The sequence below is a fragment of the Triturus cristatus genome, chromosome 8, assembly GCF_964204655.1.
Source record: "Triturus cristatus chromosome 8, aTriCri1.1, whole genome shotgun sequence".
NCBI classification, from domain to species: Eukaryota; Metazoa; Chordata; class Amphibia; order Caudata; family Salamandridae; genus Triturus; species Triturus cristatus.
In genome coordinates, this window is record NC_140591.1 from 759,652,008 (window position 1) to 759,667,872 (window position 15,865).

General features: G+C 43.5%; 1 protein-coding gene across 5 annotated transcripts in view; it reads right to left on the reverse strand.

The window, feature by feature from the left end:
* SHROOM2 (shroom family member 2) overlaps positions 1-15,865 on the reverse strand; it is a 463,222-nt gene that overhangs the window by 12,934 nt on the left and 434,423 nt on the right. For all 5 annotated transcript variants that reach the window (XM_085622195.1, XM_085622198.1, XM_085622197.1 and 2 more), the window contains one exon: positions 7,790-8,062. In XM_085622195.1, the coding sequence (XP_085478321.1) occupies positions 7,790-8,062 (273 nt within the window). The remainder of the gene's footprint in view (positions 1-7,789; positions 8,063-15,865) is intronic.

Here is a 15,865-nt window from a genome sequence, read left to right on the forward strand (position 1 = left end):
CGAGAGGAGAAGTGGTGATGCGGGGCTCCAATGCCTGAGGGAGAGCCCCGCGGTGGCGGTAGAAGAAATGAGAAGTCCTGGGTAAGAAGTGGCGGCAGAGGCCGCAGATGCAAGTGCGGGGCTCCCATGAGTGAGGGAAGCCCCGCATGTGCCAGGTCATGTGAGGCGGAGGAGATTAGACCAGGGGAGTCCTGAGACGGAGCCTGTAGCAGCCACAAAAGAGCCCGGTGAGTGGGGCTCAGTTGTACCGTGGGGGCTGGTGCGTGTGTTTGATCGAGTACGCGTGCACTGGCTGGGGGCGGCTGGTTGTGTTTGTTGGCGCAGTTACTGCATGCAGCTGGCTTGCATGGACGGAAGGGGCACAGGAGATGTGCACACCGCATAGCTGTAAATGCGCGTACACCGGCTCAAATCCACCAAAAGCCTTGCGCGCGCCCATCTCCTGTCCCACTTCCGAGGCAAGTCAGCAACAATAGATCTCGCTGCGGACAGCAGCGCTTCGCGCTGCTTTCACAGGCGAGACCTAAAAAGCATTGAGCATCAGTCCCCGATTATACTCCGCGGAGACCCCCAGGCAGTCGAAATTTCGAGGCCCCCCTCGTAAATTATCTCCAATAAACAATGCACCGGATTTATTTTTTACAAACCGACAGCTGCCAGAAGATGAGATTTTCAGAAATAACTGTTTTATGAATCTGGTCGTGGGACCCCTAAATGGAGTGGGGCCCATAGGACAGTGCCTACTTTGCCGATTTGGTAATCCTGAACTGTGGAGCATGGGATGTGTATGTCCGCAAACAGCAAAGTAGACAGATTAAATGGAACACAAACATGAGAGACAGACAAGCAGATAGGACACGCAGCCCTTTAAGTGAAGTGTAGTAAAAATTACACGCATTATGGGGTGGTGCGAAACATCACCCTGAAGGAAGGGTACTTAGGGGAATCATCTGGGTGGCATGGTTCAAAGCCAGGATATGGGTTAAATATGGCCCTGCTTCTAGATGTACAATTTTTGACACAATACCAGTCATAAGATGGGGGCAATACTCCCCAAAGAATAGATAGGGTGGCAGTTATAAACACATCATCGCTGGCATCAAGAAGAGCATCAATTGGGGATACAAGTCAAAATATTTGATAGACCTAGAACTATCATAGAATATGTCCCACTCCACGCCTTGGCATTTGTCCTGATTTTTTTATCAAAAATCGAATGTTAGTGGACAAGCAAAGCAAATAAGCCCTGTTTAAGGGTACTGAACCAAGAACTGGCTAGTAGTCCTTGGTCAAACATAAGGGTAAACACATGCGCTGAAAGGCTGAAGATTGAATCATAGGACAGGATTCTGTTATTTAAAATAATTGGGCTAGATCAGTGATAATCAAAGTACGGCCCGGGGGCCTCTTGCAGCCCTCTTTACCTTTAAATGCGGCCCTCTTGGTGAACAGCAGCACCAGCTACTGTTTAGTTGCTGCGCACAAGTATTCATATAAAAATGTTGAATAAATGAGCAAGCAGTTATTAACGAATATATGACGTTACATCGCTGTGTTTACACCGCGATGCCTTTACAATGCAAGCATTGTCCATGTATTTTATCCCACACATTAGAAATGTACTTGAGGGTTACCTGGTAAGTTCCCATTCACAAAGTTAAGAATCGAAGCAGTGGCGGCTGGTGAACTCTGAAATAGGTGAGGTGTAAACGCCGACTCTGGATGATCTAGAGTGATCATAGTGAGCTAGCCCAAAGTCCCTGAGGTGGGTTTGTAGGTTCTCCCTTCCAACATGGAATTTTGGCACAAAAGTAGATGCCTACCACTGTATTTATGGAATTTATTTTAAATTGTCTGACGCCCATAACGTTTTCTAAGTTGATCTGAGGAGGAAACATCGAAATATACTAAAAGGGAAGACTCTAAAGCAGCAGAAAGAGAAGAGACGGTGAATATTACAATCTGCATCCAGAACATTGTGTCCCCAATTTACAAAATACAAAAGAACAGTGGTATAGTAAAGCCACTTTGGGCCCTAATGCTAGCAAGAAAACTGTGCCTACCTGCTCAGGATTGGCTGTACAAACAGCACCTAATTGGGGTGAAGGGTGACCCTCACACTACAGGGTCGAGGTGCAACTACAACGGTTGCAATACTGGTAGCTACACCCCTGATATAAAAGGAGAGCACTCAATTTTAATCTCAGCTTCTAGAAGGTCCCTAGTTTTACAGTTTTTTTCTTGCTTTCTGGTTTGTGTGGTGGTGATTTCACAAAGAAATAAATAGGATCACCACCAACGAAAAAAATGCCAGTCGTATGGAATCGTAAAATCTGAAAGCTCTGTAAATGCTGCAATCAGATTATTTAATTAGCAGACATTTTTTCACAGATCTTTTATGATATGGAGTGGATTATTTCACTAGTTTGACAGATAGGTTTAACAATTGCAGCGCAATCCACATATGTTTTTTTCACTTGCACAGAAGCAGAGTTTTAAGCAGGGCAATGATCCACATTTCATCGATCATCTATTCCTTCATAACTACTACCCGAAAAACAGGTTTAAAAGCTGTTTCACCGAAATCAGATATTTCAGTGGAGGCAAGTGGTGTTGTAAAGAAAATGGTAAGAAATTACTTTGGGCTGGAGTGCGGTTCCGATAAGTGTGCCTTATATTTTTGCAGGTCCTACTGCCTTTAACTTTATGAGAAGCCGATCAGACATTTCTTCCTCTTGGCATCCAGTCTCCTGTCCTTGCCATCCACTGGGCCCAAGACCTCACACCCCACAGGCTTTCATATTGCATACGCTCATGCATGTAAATGATACACTTCCAGGCACGCATACGATGACAGTCACACTGACATACATACAAAGTTCCTGGAACTCGGACAAACACACGCGGAGAAACATACACTCATAAAAACACATGAAAGTGCTAAAGAAAAAACTTACCTGGGGCAGGCCTCTTCAGCATGAGCTGACATACTTTTTCAGCAGGGCCCATGATTTCCGAATCACTTAATTCCGGCAAGCAGCACATCAGAGCAAGGCCCAAGAGCATCTGCCCAATCAGAAGCTGAATAGGGTTAGAGGTAAACTCATCTTCTCTACTCCCACTTCTGATAGGGCAAAAGGGTGCATGATTGACAAGTCCTGAAGCCCCATTTCCTGACATGTTGCACTGCGTGACGTTAGTGCAGCATCTCAGATATGTATTGCGAGTGTGTGAGGCTGGGCTGTAACGGCGCCGACTGACAGACGCGCAATAGAACTAGTGGTGCCCTTTTCTGCTGCTAAGTGAATATTACAGCTTTAATATGCAAACACATGATCTGAGATCATTTATTTTCATAAAAAGCTCTAACAACTGAAGCAATCAACTGCAGAGTGAGGCAGAGGGTCAACACCCTGTCACCCCCTATAGAGGAGCCGCTATTGAAAGTAACATATGGCTGTAGGTCATTTTTAGGTCGAGCCTGGGCAGCGCATGCACTGCTCTGCAAGGCATGCTGTAGTATGCACTTGAAGCTTTGCCACTCACCGCCGATATTTTTCTTTGGCTTGTGTCTTTTTCCTTTGTAAATGCTGACTTCTGATTCGGTAATCAGCTTGTGAGTCCCTACTCAATACCGCCTTGTCTTCATTTGTAACCTCCCATGAGGACTGGACCTTTTACTTCTGTTGCCACACCGTCTGTGTTATTTAGTCTGTAAGCACTATTTCTTTAGTGAGTTTTGTCTTTTTTGGAATGCCATAGGTCTCGCATTTGGGAGAGTTTGAGCTATTGGCATTGTAAAGACAATAGCTTAAACTTTCCAAATGCAACACCTATTGCTTTAGAAATATTTTTTGGGTGGGTTGTTTCCAAGCACCCATGCATCACTTGCACTTAATAGAGGCCACACCCCTTTCTTTAGATGCGGCTTGTCTAAAGAAAAGGTTGTGGCCTCTATTAAGTGCAAGCGTGGCATGGGGCGCCTGGAAACAAACAATATTTTCAATTTAATAGGTCTCGCATTTGCGAGAATTGAAGTTATTGACATTTACAGAGCCAATAGCTCAAAGTCTCGTAAATGCGAAACCTATTGCATTGCAAATGCTTGTTCAAAACTGTTTTACTGCCGGCTGTCAGAGTTGTATTTAATTTGTGCTTCCTTGCTTGCTGACATAGAAAAGTACTGCAATGTTGTCAGTGTTTCTTAGACCAAACGCTAGGCCAGGAACCCTTTCTTAAAATTCAAAATGTTTATTTTGAAGGATTTTTCTTTTCATGGCCGTGCAATATTCTTATGAACAGGTACCGGCAATAGATACCAAACTATGCTTAGATGAATCTACTGTGACCAAGGTGTGCAAAAGCATTCAGAGGAAGGCCAAATGACATAATGGCTTGTAGCATGGGCTCACAATCTCAGAGAAGTCATCATAGGTGGGTGGAGTCAGAGGATGGTGTGGAGTGGCTATCCAAAAATGTGTTCCAGTGCTACATTACATAAAACTAAAAGAGACTGGTTAAGCTTTGTGAAGCCACCACACTCAAAAGCATCTACAACCATAGTGCCAAGGAAGTGATTCCCAGGAGGAGGCTTATTGTTTCCTTATTGTATGTTTTCTGAGGAGAGAAAGGCGCTTGAAAGACCCAAGTTCAGAATAATCCTGGTTAATTGAATCCTTACTTTAAGATTTGAGGAGATTTACCTAGAACCCAACATGAAAACGGATCTGGAGAACTAGATGACAATTTCGCACAACAAGCTCCTTGGTGGACAAGCTTATCAAGCAAAATTAAAAATTGACATTTTACAGACACGGAAAGGAAGGCACCAGAGCAAGACATTTTGTAAATATTTGCTGGTTGGAATTGAGACTGCAAGGTAACAATTAATACTGGTATTATTAGTCCAACACAGTAAACCGCTAGAACTTCCAGTGGACAGTATACGTTCTTCCTGTCTATAGAGTATAACGAGTATTTGAATTGTGTTGCTGCTGGAGTGAGTTCTCATCTTGAACTTCTGGAGGGAACATCTGATGTAGGACATACAATCTCAGTATGGGACAGAATCCACCTCTGCAGTAGTCTTCCCCCACAAGGGTGACAGAGCATGCTCTGCAGTTTGTAAAAGGAGGAACATCTCTATCCCTGAAGATCTCCTGTGGCACCACAGCAGTTCCTGGCCACTGGTAGCACCCAGGAGATGGTGATCCGGCCCCAGTGCTGAGAGTGAAGGGAAACCCTTCTCATGCTTCTCTAAATCCCTCAAGAGGAGTATACTCCTGAGGTGAAGTAAAGGGGCTGCCTGGACCACAAGGTAGCCCTTGGAACATATTTGGCTCTACAGAGGCCTGTGCTGATGATTTGCTTTTCGTTCTGATGTGTTTCTTCGTTGACTGCAAATTATGAGACGATGCAGGCCACAAGCTTGATGCTGAAGTGGCCCTTAAAAAGCTTTATGGTGCCAGTTGAAATGAACATGGCTATTTTCTCGTGACTACCCTAACTTTCTACAGCTGCAGGACCTCATCCACTGAGGGGTCAAATTCGTCTTCCTATCAAAAGACAAGTTCAGGTTTTTTGTCCTGGGTCTCCTATTTCAGGCTCAAATATGGGTTTGACTTTCCACCTGAACTGGTGAAGACAAAGGCGATGTCAGTCCGTGCTTTAATCTTCATCCTCTGGCATTTGTTCCTATAGAAAACGTATACCGATTTGTGAATCTGTATCAGAACCTTAATAGAGTGCAACTTATTTTGCTTCTTGCAAGTAGGTTCCGCTTGCACCCAAACTTGGCAGCCTTCTCTTTCACAAGTACTTCTGAAACCAAGCAGGAGTGAGATTTGGTTATTGGGATGGGATATAGAGCAGGACAAATATTATCACACTATAACTGGCCTGAAAAGTGCACGTGAGAAAAGCTGAGCTCAAACCCCCACACCCCCATTCCACCAATGTGGCCTGTCTAGAGTCATAGTAGGCGAGAGCTGTCCCCAAAACCCATGGAGGAATGCTCAAACTCAAAGAGCAACAGGTGATTATCTTAGCCACAAGCTGTAGCCGATGACGTAAGTACAACAGCCTTGAGATCAAGTGAATTCTTGAATTCTAAGATGCACTCAGCTCTTGGATGGTGAAAATCTCTTCTCTGCATGTCAACAGCAATATCTCGGCAAACCAAGTCATCAAGAACTGCTTAAAAGTAGTTCATAGATGACCTAATAAGCTGGGGCCAGATGCACCAAGACATTTTGAGATTGTAAAAGGTCTGAGTTACAAATTCAGACTGTTTGCAACCGCAAAATGGTCTATTGTTATGAACCAAACACAAATTGCGATTCGGTTGCATGTTACGCACTAACAGTTTGGGTTTGTGACTTCAATTGGTATTTGGATGAAGCATGTTTAGGGCGTCCCTTCCAAACAGCAATTCACAATGGGATGAAATTCAACATTAATATTTTATGGACTACAGAAAAGTAGTGGTAAGCCATTTGCAAACAGGAAGAATTCCCCAAAGGATTGCTTCTCTTTTGTTAATGTTGACAAAATGTTATTAAGAGTAGTAAGTGGTTCCATGGACCACTGCCTACTCTTAAAAAATGCTTCATAAACTTCATTTGTTTTTTTTTTTTAAACGCAGTCACAGACATGGTGGTCTGCTAAACCCAGCAGGCCACCATCCCTGCCATGTCAACTTATTGTAGTGGGTTGCTATTTGCGACCTACCTCATGAATATTCATGAGGTAGGTCGTATTGCGAACCACTATGATTTAGTATTTTGTGAACCGACTTATTAATACATACCAAGGTCGATTTGCGAAATACCACACTGGTAGCAAAAATACTGGTCACAAATTGCAACCCGTATTTCATGAGTTTAGAACAGTTACCACTTAGTTTTTTCGCCTTGCTGGGTGTTACTGCATTTTTGTTGCATTTACAATGTTAAATGAAGATCCTCTCTATGTTATACAATATCTTTTTTTCAGAGGAACTTAATCACCCACAGCATGCTAGAGTAATTCGCATGTCATTAAGCAACTGTAATTCATTTTAATTCACAAGTGTTTATTTACATATAAAACAAAAAGTATGAGGTAGTCGATTCACCAAAACACTGTCACTTTGGTAGCTTCTTTTACAGTGTAAGATAATACTGCAACGTGTTGATATACTGTTAAAAATTAAGAAGCACAAAGTAACACTTTTAAACAAATGGTATGGGGGAAGGAGATGCAGTCATTTTTACACATTCATGCATGTGTTGTACTAGCCACACAGTATCCTATATTAATAAATGTGGGAAGCAGTCTCTGGTCCCACCACAAGGAGCAGAACAGTCAGTGATAGGGAATATGAGACCACCATGACAAAGGTATATCTAAGTATACACCAAAGGTAGATGCGTCGACTACATAAAAGACAGCTAGAATACTGATGGATGTGTTGCAGCAGACAGGCACTAAAAGAGATTATTTAAGACAAGAGGTACGAAGGAGCAATTCTGTGCTGTCAGCTTTCAGCTCATACAGCTTTTCTAATGGGTTTTTGTGAGTTAACAGTTGAAGCTAAATTGTAGCCTTAGTTCCTAGTAAAAGGTTGACAGTGGTGACGAAGGTACATTAATAATATCTGTCAAATGCACACAAAAAAGGTACTACTAAACAGGCCATGCACAATATTGATTAAGATTTCTATTGCAATTAAAGATGCAAATAAAAACCTGGCTCCGCTGTAGTATATTTAACCCCTGAAATCGACTGTCGTAGTAGTGAGCTTTCTTACCCGCTCTTCTGGAGAAGCATTTCCATCCAGATTATTGAGGGCATTCTCCACTCTGGCTAGCCTCCCAGACAGAGACAGCAGGAGGTTGACTACTTTGTCCAAATCCCCGATGAACATTCTGAACTTGTCAAACTCGTTTGGCTTGCAGACTTCTTGCACGATGGCCTCCACCTCATCTCCCAGGGAATTGTTAGCTTGGATATCTTCCAGCAGCGTCTCACGAGCATCGCGCAAAACCTGGAGCTTTTTACTGATGCTGTCAATCAGCTCTTGCTATAAGAAATATTGACAATGCAAATTATTATTAAGACCAGACTGTATTAAAATTCCACTAACTTTTCTCCCGGTCTCCTAAGAAAAGTTGAGAAAGTCTATTCTACATTTGTTAAAAGACTGAAATATCTGCATTGTTTTTGAGAGTACGTTCTCTTGAAACATGTCTTAGAAAAAGTGATTCATATGTTTAACATTTTCTGCTTTCATAATCCTGAACCCTTACCCTCGCAACAAGTTACTTAATGCAGCCCACCCTTTCCTAAGTTATGTTACACGGAGAATCAATGCAGTGCTATGCGCCCCTTACATATAACAAGGATGACAGCCTGTCACTGACCACACTGTGGATAAAGGGCCTGGATACTCCTCTGTCTAAACAAGAAACAATGGTATTATATGGGGATGAATTGTTACAAAGTACTTTCCACAGTGAAAATATAAATTAGCCACTGGTGTTGTATATAATTATACAGAGCAATATTTATTCAGATTTTTTTAACATGCTTAGTAATCTTCACTCCGGTTACAGGTACCTGAAGTGTATAAAATATAACACTTATGACATGCATTTATACATTACACCCTATGAACAAAGACAAATTAGACTGTGCTATACAAATTCTCAGTATTCGACTTGCGTGGCAACTAGAAACTTTCTTTAGTCTTCCAGTTGTTTATACATGCTATGACCATGATTCTTAATTTTTGCATGAGTCCATACAGAAGGTAGTCTATAGCGGGAACACACACAGAGGACACATTTGCCCTCTGTTTCCTAGTGTGTGTCCACAGAATAATCTTTCGCAAAGTATATAAATTCAATCAAGGGGACTCCTTCCAGGTGGTGGTGTGGATGAGTATCGTCACTTTAAGATTCAGAGCCTCTTCAGGACAGTGGAAGAAAGAATAACCAGACTGGAATGGAAGGAACAGCAGCGTAATTAAAGTTCCACAGGGGAGGCTGACTGAGAGTCATGTGTAGAATTTCTGGATGCCAGGTAGGCACCTACGCAGACATCGGGGGTCGCGGTCTTCACAGGTACTCCGGGGACAAAGCGATGGCGCCAAAGAGAAGGGGATTGTGGTCTGCAAAGGAGTCCTTAATTTGGTTTCCTTAAATGCCTCAAAAACGAGATACCGGCCAAGTCAGCGGTCGGTCGTTCTGACTGATCGCCAACTTGGCCGGCTGCTCTTTTTTGCCTCAAAAGACTAAAAACCCATACCTCCTCATCACAATTTTACCCCAATGTTTTCATACCTGCATTAACATTTCAATGATCATTTAGTTCAGCCTGCTCCTCAGAAAAGGCTTCAAATTCAGCACTCATTTTCCAACAAAATGGCGTTCAGTAGGGCCTCACTCCTGTCTTGAATACAAAATATTGTTCACTAGAACTCTGTGGTAAAGCTGCAGTGGATCACTAGGGAGTTAACTGACAGACTACTGTTGGTTTTGGAAGTACATTTCTTTCTGCATTTCAGAATGTTTTAGTGAAATGGATGAGGAAGATATTTGTGAGCTCGCAGAAAATGTATCTTAATTTTAGCTTTCTTTTTTTTTTAATAAACTTTTTATTGTTTTCCAACACACAACATGGTATCAGCACATGACATTGGGCATGACTTATGGAGATCACATTGAGTAGTTCACCACCCCATTCGACAGTTCCATTTGGTATCCACATTGTAAAAATATCAATAGCTTTTACGCATCCCATGAAAAATGTCCAGCTCCAATAAGTCTTAAACATGGCGCAACCCTGCGAGATAGAGAGCCTGATACAGAAAGAATGCAGGGACCGGGGGGCCATTACAATATTAAGTGTGCGGAGGAGAAGTCTCCACCTCCGCCATCAGTCGGGCCATCTGTTCGGTTCAGTCCTTACGCAGCTCCACCGTTGGGGAGATACAGATGTCCCCCCCTGTATTTATTCAATTTTCCCCATTTATGGTCCCATTTCTTTGGGCAGCCACGAGCTTTAAAGACCGATTTCACGGTAATCATTGCTATGTCCATTTCCCGTGCCCAGGTACTCCGGGTCGGTACCGCCTCCACCTCCATCTTTGTGCGATGTTTCGTTTCGCGATGGCAAATCCCATCGAGGCCCAAGTCTGCTCAGCTTGAGAAAGGTCAGTCGCCCCCCAAATATTGAGTAAGCATAGGTGAGGAGATGGCGGGAGGGGTTTGCCGCAGACTCTCGCCAGTTGACGGGCGATCCCCACCCAGTAGTCCTGAATGCGTGGGCAATCCCATATTATGTGGAAGAAGGTGCCTACTTGATTGCAGTGTCGGAGACAGAGCGGGTCGGGACGTCTACCTATCCTAAACTGGAGTTTAGCATCAAAATAGACCCTATGAAGAACCTTAAGCTGCAGAAGTCGCATACGCATAGGAATGGCCACTTCACGCGGGGAGGCCAGAGCGTCCCGCCAGTCTTCATCTTCTATGTCCCCCAAGTCTTTCTCCCAGCTAACCCTCAACGTTTGCATCGGATCTACACCATTGTTGACCAATTTCTTATAAGTAAGCGAAATGGCCTTATGATCCATAGGGTCCAGTAATAGCCGATCCTCAAAAGGGGAGAAGTCCGAAAGGGGGGCATCCCTCGGCAAAGCAGCCGATACGGCATGGCTGATCTGTAGGTATCTGAAGGTCTCAGTTTGGGCCAGCCGGTACTTCGTCTGAAGCTCCGCGAACGTAGCTAATTTCCCCTTCCCCCAGATGTCCCCCACCGTCGATATCCCGATATCCCATTTGGTGAACCCCGGACACCTACTGAGTTGCCCCAATATGTTGGGTTCCCGTAGTGGAGTAGCCTTTGTAAGACGCTTATTCCAGCCCAGCCGTTTGTTGACCGCATGCCAGGTTTCGACCGTGCGAGCAGTGGGGCCGGTTAGGTGAAGCCTGCAGGGGTTGGAGTACAGCGCTCTGTTATAGCCGCCCCTCCCCATGAGCCACTGATCCGTTCTGAAGTTTGGGTCATCATGGGGGCCGAATACCCACCTATTAACAGCTATTAATTGAGATGCTTGATAATAGAGACGCAAGTCTGGAAGCCCTATACCCCCTTCGTACCAGCCCATGGTGAGTTTATTCATAGCAATTCACGGCATGCGATCCTCCCATAGTAATCCCCGAAGTGCTCTGTCAATCTGAGAGAAATATGACTCAGGAACAGGATTGGGGGTATTCTGTAATATATACAGAAAACGCGGAAGCGCAAGCATTTTGAACAAAGACGAACGCCCTAGGAGAGAATTTTAGCTTTCTTGAGCACTAACCATAATTTCTATGACATATGAGCCCCGCCCCACCACCATTTTTCCCCTCTCCTGCAGTTTCCTCTGTAGGAAATCAGTTTTACAGTTTTGATTCAATCAAGATGGTGTTCGGGCGTGCCACAGTTTTGTCATAAATACAGATTGTTAGTGCTCTAGTTATTCACTGTAACACTGTGGTGAAGCTAGATTAGAACACTGGGAAATCAACAGAGGGGCTTTTGCTGGAGTTGGAAGTACACACTTTATTCAGAATATTAGACTTAATTCTCACACGGCTAAGGAAGTTTGTGTGAAGTTATAGAAAACATGCTCTCATTTTAGCTTCTGGAGCACATTCCATAAGGCATAGGAAAAAATCATGAGAGAAAGCAATTTTCTCTCAAACATAGTTAAGCAGATCACAGCAGAGGGTCAGCATTTGTCACAGGGTAAAATCACCTGAGCAATCATCAGAATTCCTAAAATGAGTACAGCACCACCAAAATATGACTTAAATTGTGACTAAATCTGTTATCACCCTTTGGGTATGCTCCTTTTTGTGTCCCTCAAAACCTGGCATGCTCGACAATGCATTTTACAACAGTGTTCCAGAGTGCGGTAATGGCTGCAACAACATATTGCTCATGTTGCGGCCAGCCAATCAGTATTGATTAGTACCCTTTAAATTGGACAATTAGAGTATATCTGGACACCAATGGTTCAGAGATATCCAACTTTGTATCCACTTCATGGCCAACCTAGGCCTTTCTTTAAAGTCTAATTTCTGAAATACATCAGCATGGATTTAAACCACACCACTAAAGTATGCTGAGTGAAGTGCTAACTTTCGGCCAGTTTGGAAGTCATTCTGTTCAGTCATTTTTCCTGTAATCAGAACATGGAAAATCGTTCTTTTGCCGCCCCCAGTCCCCTTTTTTTAGGCCCCATTTCATGAATCAGTGTGAAACTTTCCATGATAGAGCCAAGGTGTATGAGCTTTTAAATATATATATATATATTTCATGCATATTCGTCAAACACGGCACCAACGTTATTACCGAGACAGGACACACTTCCTATGGAAACTCTGACCTAACTACAAGTGGGGAAATATATATACAGAGAAGGACCTGTGGTCTTGGGACCAAGACCCTGTGTGAGGTCAAAACGTTTTTGTGTTCTGCTGGGAACATTAAACTTTGTTTGCATCTTTATTGGATGTGGAGTGGCTCACTATTCCCACTGTAGGCTGGGCGAATATATTTCCATTGTGTGGATGTACACATATATACCTACCAAGTCTTGTTGCTGAATATCCCAGCCTACTTTGATGTGGTGAGTGTACAGTGGGGGTAGTGAGCCCCCAATTAATACCACCAATCCATTTCCTGTTCCAACCAGCCCCGTCCAGGGAAAGCAAGAGACGTGCTGACACTCTATGCTTTACACAGTGTGCAGTCACGACCCATGACCAGGGAGCCGTGAACTACAAAATGCCTCAGACTGCTGCCTTTTGAATATAATTAAACTGCATGCTGTGTAAAGCCTCGAGTGTCAGCACGTCTCTTGTTTTACATGGAGAGGGCTGTTTGGAGCAGGGACTGGATATATATATATATATAGATATATTTCTACTTGGGTATGGTAATAAGAGCTTAGCTTATGTTAAAAAAAACTGAAGTTCACTGAAAAAAACAAAGGTTACGGTGACGTTATAGTTGGGTATGGTTACCAGATTTTAGTGGGTATCACACATACTCAAGAGTATAACAATAATATTGTTCTAGCTCGTATGATGTCCCGAATTACATGAGGACAGTGCATTTGGTCTTTAAATTGCGTCACATGATATGAGTTGCTGGTAAACAAAATATTACATTGCAAATGTATAGTTTACATTGATTTGTTCGCATGACTGAGGATATCTTCCTTTTATCAAGTATCACACGAACATAAATTGATATTTTGTGTGGAATGACTGCCATGAGTGAGATAGCATTCTGTGGGGCTAAACAAGAGGTCTACACCATCTTTATATCAATTAATATATATGACTCAATAGTGTGGGATGCAAGAGTATGCTATATAGGGTTGCCCTGTTTCTGCCCAGAGTAATCCGCATTAGAAGTTTCTTAGATGATTCTGGAAACCCGAAAACTTAATAAGAGTTAATATGCTAATTTTAATTAAATGCTTCGCTTTATTCGTGCTACCATTAGGGCTTCTTGGTTATATGTAAACAATGTCAGTAAAATTCAATTTTAACCACATGGCTATTGTTTGATTTGGTGCATTTAGGCATATCGTTTGTGTATAATTCAATTTTATCCACATTTTATTTTAACTGCTTTGGCACTGTGAATTCTGGTTTTAGGAGATTAATGCTTTTAACAACACTGTAATAATTCATTGTAATATTTTATGCTTTTATGGCTCAGACACTTTGTGCCGAGTACAGCTTTTCTGACTGGCTGACTCAATAGTATTGATATTTTCTCCCATTTTCTGATTAGAAATACATTTTCTGGAATTTCCTGCAGATAGGGACATGTTTGGTAGATGGTATTGTGGAAAGGCTGGCATCGTACAGCAATTAGCATGAACAATAATTTGAGTCTGCATACTCTAAGATGGCACTGTGCGTACGAAGCACATATGACGTGACTCTTTCCCGAACTTTTGTTGATTTACATGGCATTGATTATTTGAATGCACAATGCTTGGTGGATGGGTCACTTCTGATCAAAGCTGTTGCCGAAATGCATTACAAGTTCATGGCTAATTTCGATCCGGTGCAAACATTTATACAAATACAAGTTGTGTGATAATTATTACACTTTGCAGTTAATATCTAATAGAGTCTGACGGACCACATTTGCTGAAATATATCAGTGGAGAAAGCCCATAAAAAACAGACGTGGAATTTGGTGTGTTAAATACCTATTCCACATGCCAGACCTCATTTACAAGAGCAAAACTAAGAACATGAGTTATTAACCACACGTAAATACCTCACCCTATTCCAACTAACTCGTAATTATGGCCATTGTGCTCTATCAGAATAGTAGCCTGAAAATTGTTTTGAGTATTTAAGAAAGTTCTTTCGTTTCCGTTATTGGTTGTCTCCACCTTCATAGACGACCTGGGGCGATACTTGGGTGTGACAGGCACATGGGGGGGTCATAGTATAACCCTTCTTTCAGTTTATGCGCCCCCTGGATTGCAATCGACTACATTTACCGACCTTAGTGCTTTACTACTCACACTACCAGTGGGACATCTCGTCATAGGAGGGGACTTTAACTCTGTAGTATCGGGCGAGTTGGACAGACACCCGCCGCGTCTCTTGCCCCCAACGGCACACTCGCTCTCTAATTTTTTGGACGCAATGGGTCTAGTAGATGTATGGAGAACTTATAACCCGGATAAAATACAACACACTTTTTATTCTCATGCGCATCGCAGCCTCTCCCGCTTAGACTATATAATTGCCCCCGCCTCCCAGATTGCCAACGTCCACGAGATCAGACATCTGCCCAGGGGTATCTCTGACCACTCCCCCCTCTGGGCTCACATAGTCCTAGACCACACGCAAGTCGGGCACATCGCCCCCATACACCCCTGGCATTTTAAAAACCCCAAGATACGAAGGGATCTGCTCAAGTCCATTGATGACTACTTTACAGAAAATGAACATACGATTGACTCCCCACAAACACTCTGGGAAGCATTTAAAACTGTGATCCGAGGGCAGGCCCTATCCCTCATAGCGGGTGCAAAGAAAGAAAGACAGAAAGACATCTCCGACGTCGAGCATAGGGTCCACCGGCTTGAACATACCGTCAACTCAAACCCCACACCCGAAGCGATGCACGAACTACGACTCTGTCAGGATGAATATAGGGCGCTGGTCACAGATCGCGCCAAAACAATGGGACAAGAAAAACTGGGCCGTATATACGACTGGGGTGACAAGGCGGGGAAATTAATAGCCTGGCTTGATAAGAGAGAGCGTGCTAGTCGTCTGGTTCCTGAGCTCAAGGGGAAAGACGGTAACCCTGTAACAGACCCCCAAGACATAGCTACTCAATTTGCAGCCCATTCTCATACGGTGTACAAGTCGGTGGCCCCCCATACACTTGAGGACTCTGTCGGCCTTCTCAGGGACATCTCCCTCCCTACCCCATCGGAGGCGGATCGCCAATTCTTAGATAGCTCCCTCTCCACTGAAGAAATAACGCTGGCAATTCGAACACTGCGACCTGGTAAAGCTCTTGGCCCCAATGGTATCCCTATCGAGCTGTACAAGCTCCGCCCTGATAAATTAGGACACTATCTCAGATCCATGTACACTTCCAGCCTGGAGACGGGGATACTGCCCTTAGACCAGCGTCTGGCCACCATCGTTACCATATATAAGGAAGGGAAGCCCAAAACTGATTGCTCTTCCTATCGGCCCATCTCCCTACTTAACGCCGAGCCTAAAATCCTCGCTAAAGTACTCGCTAATAGACTGATCAAGGTTATAGGGGACCTCGT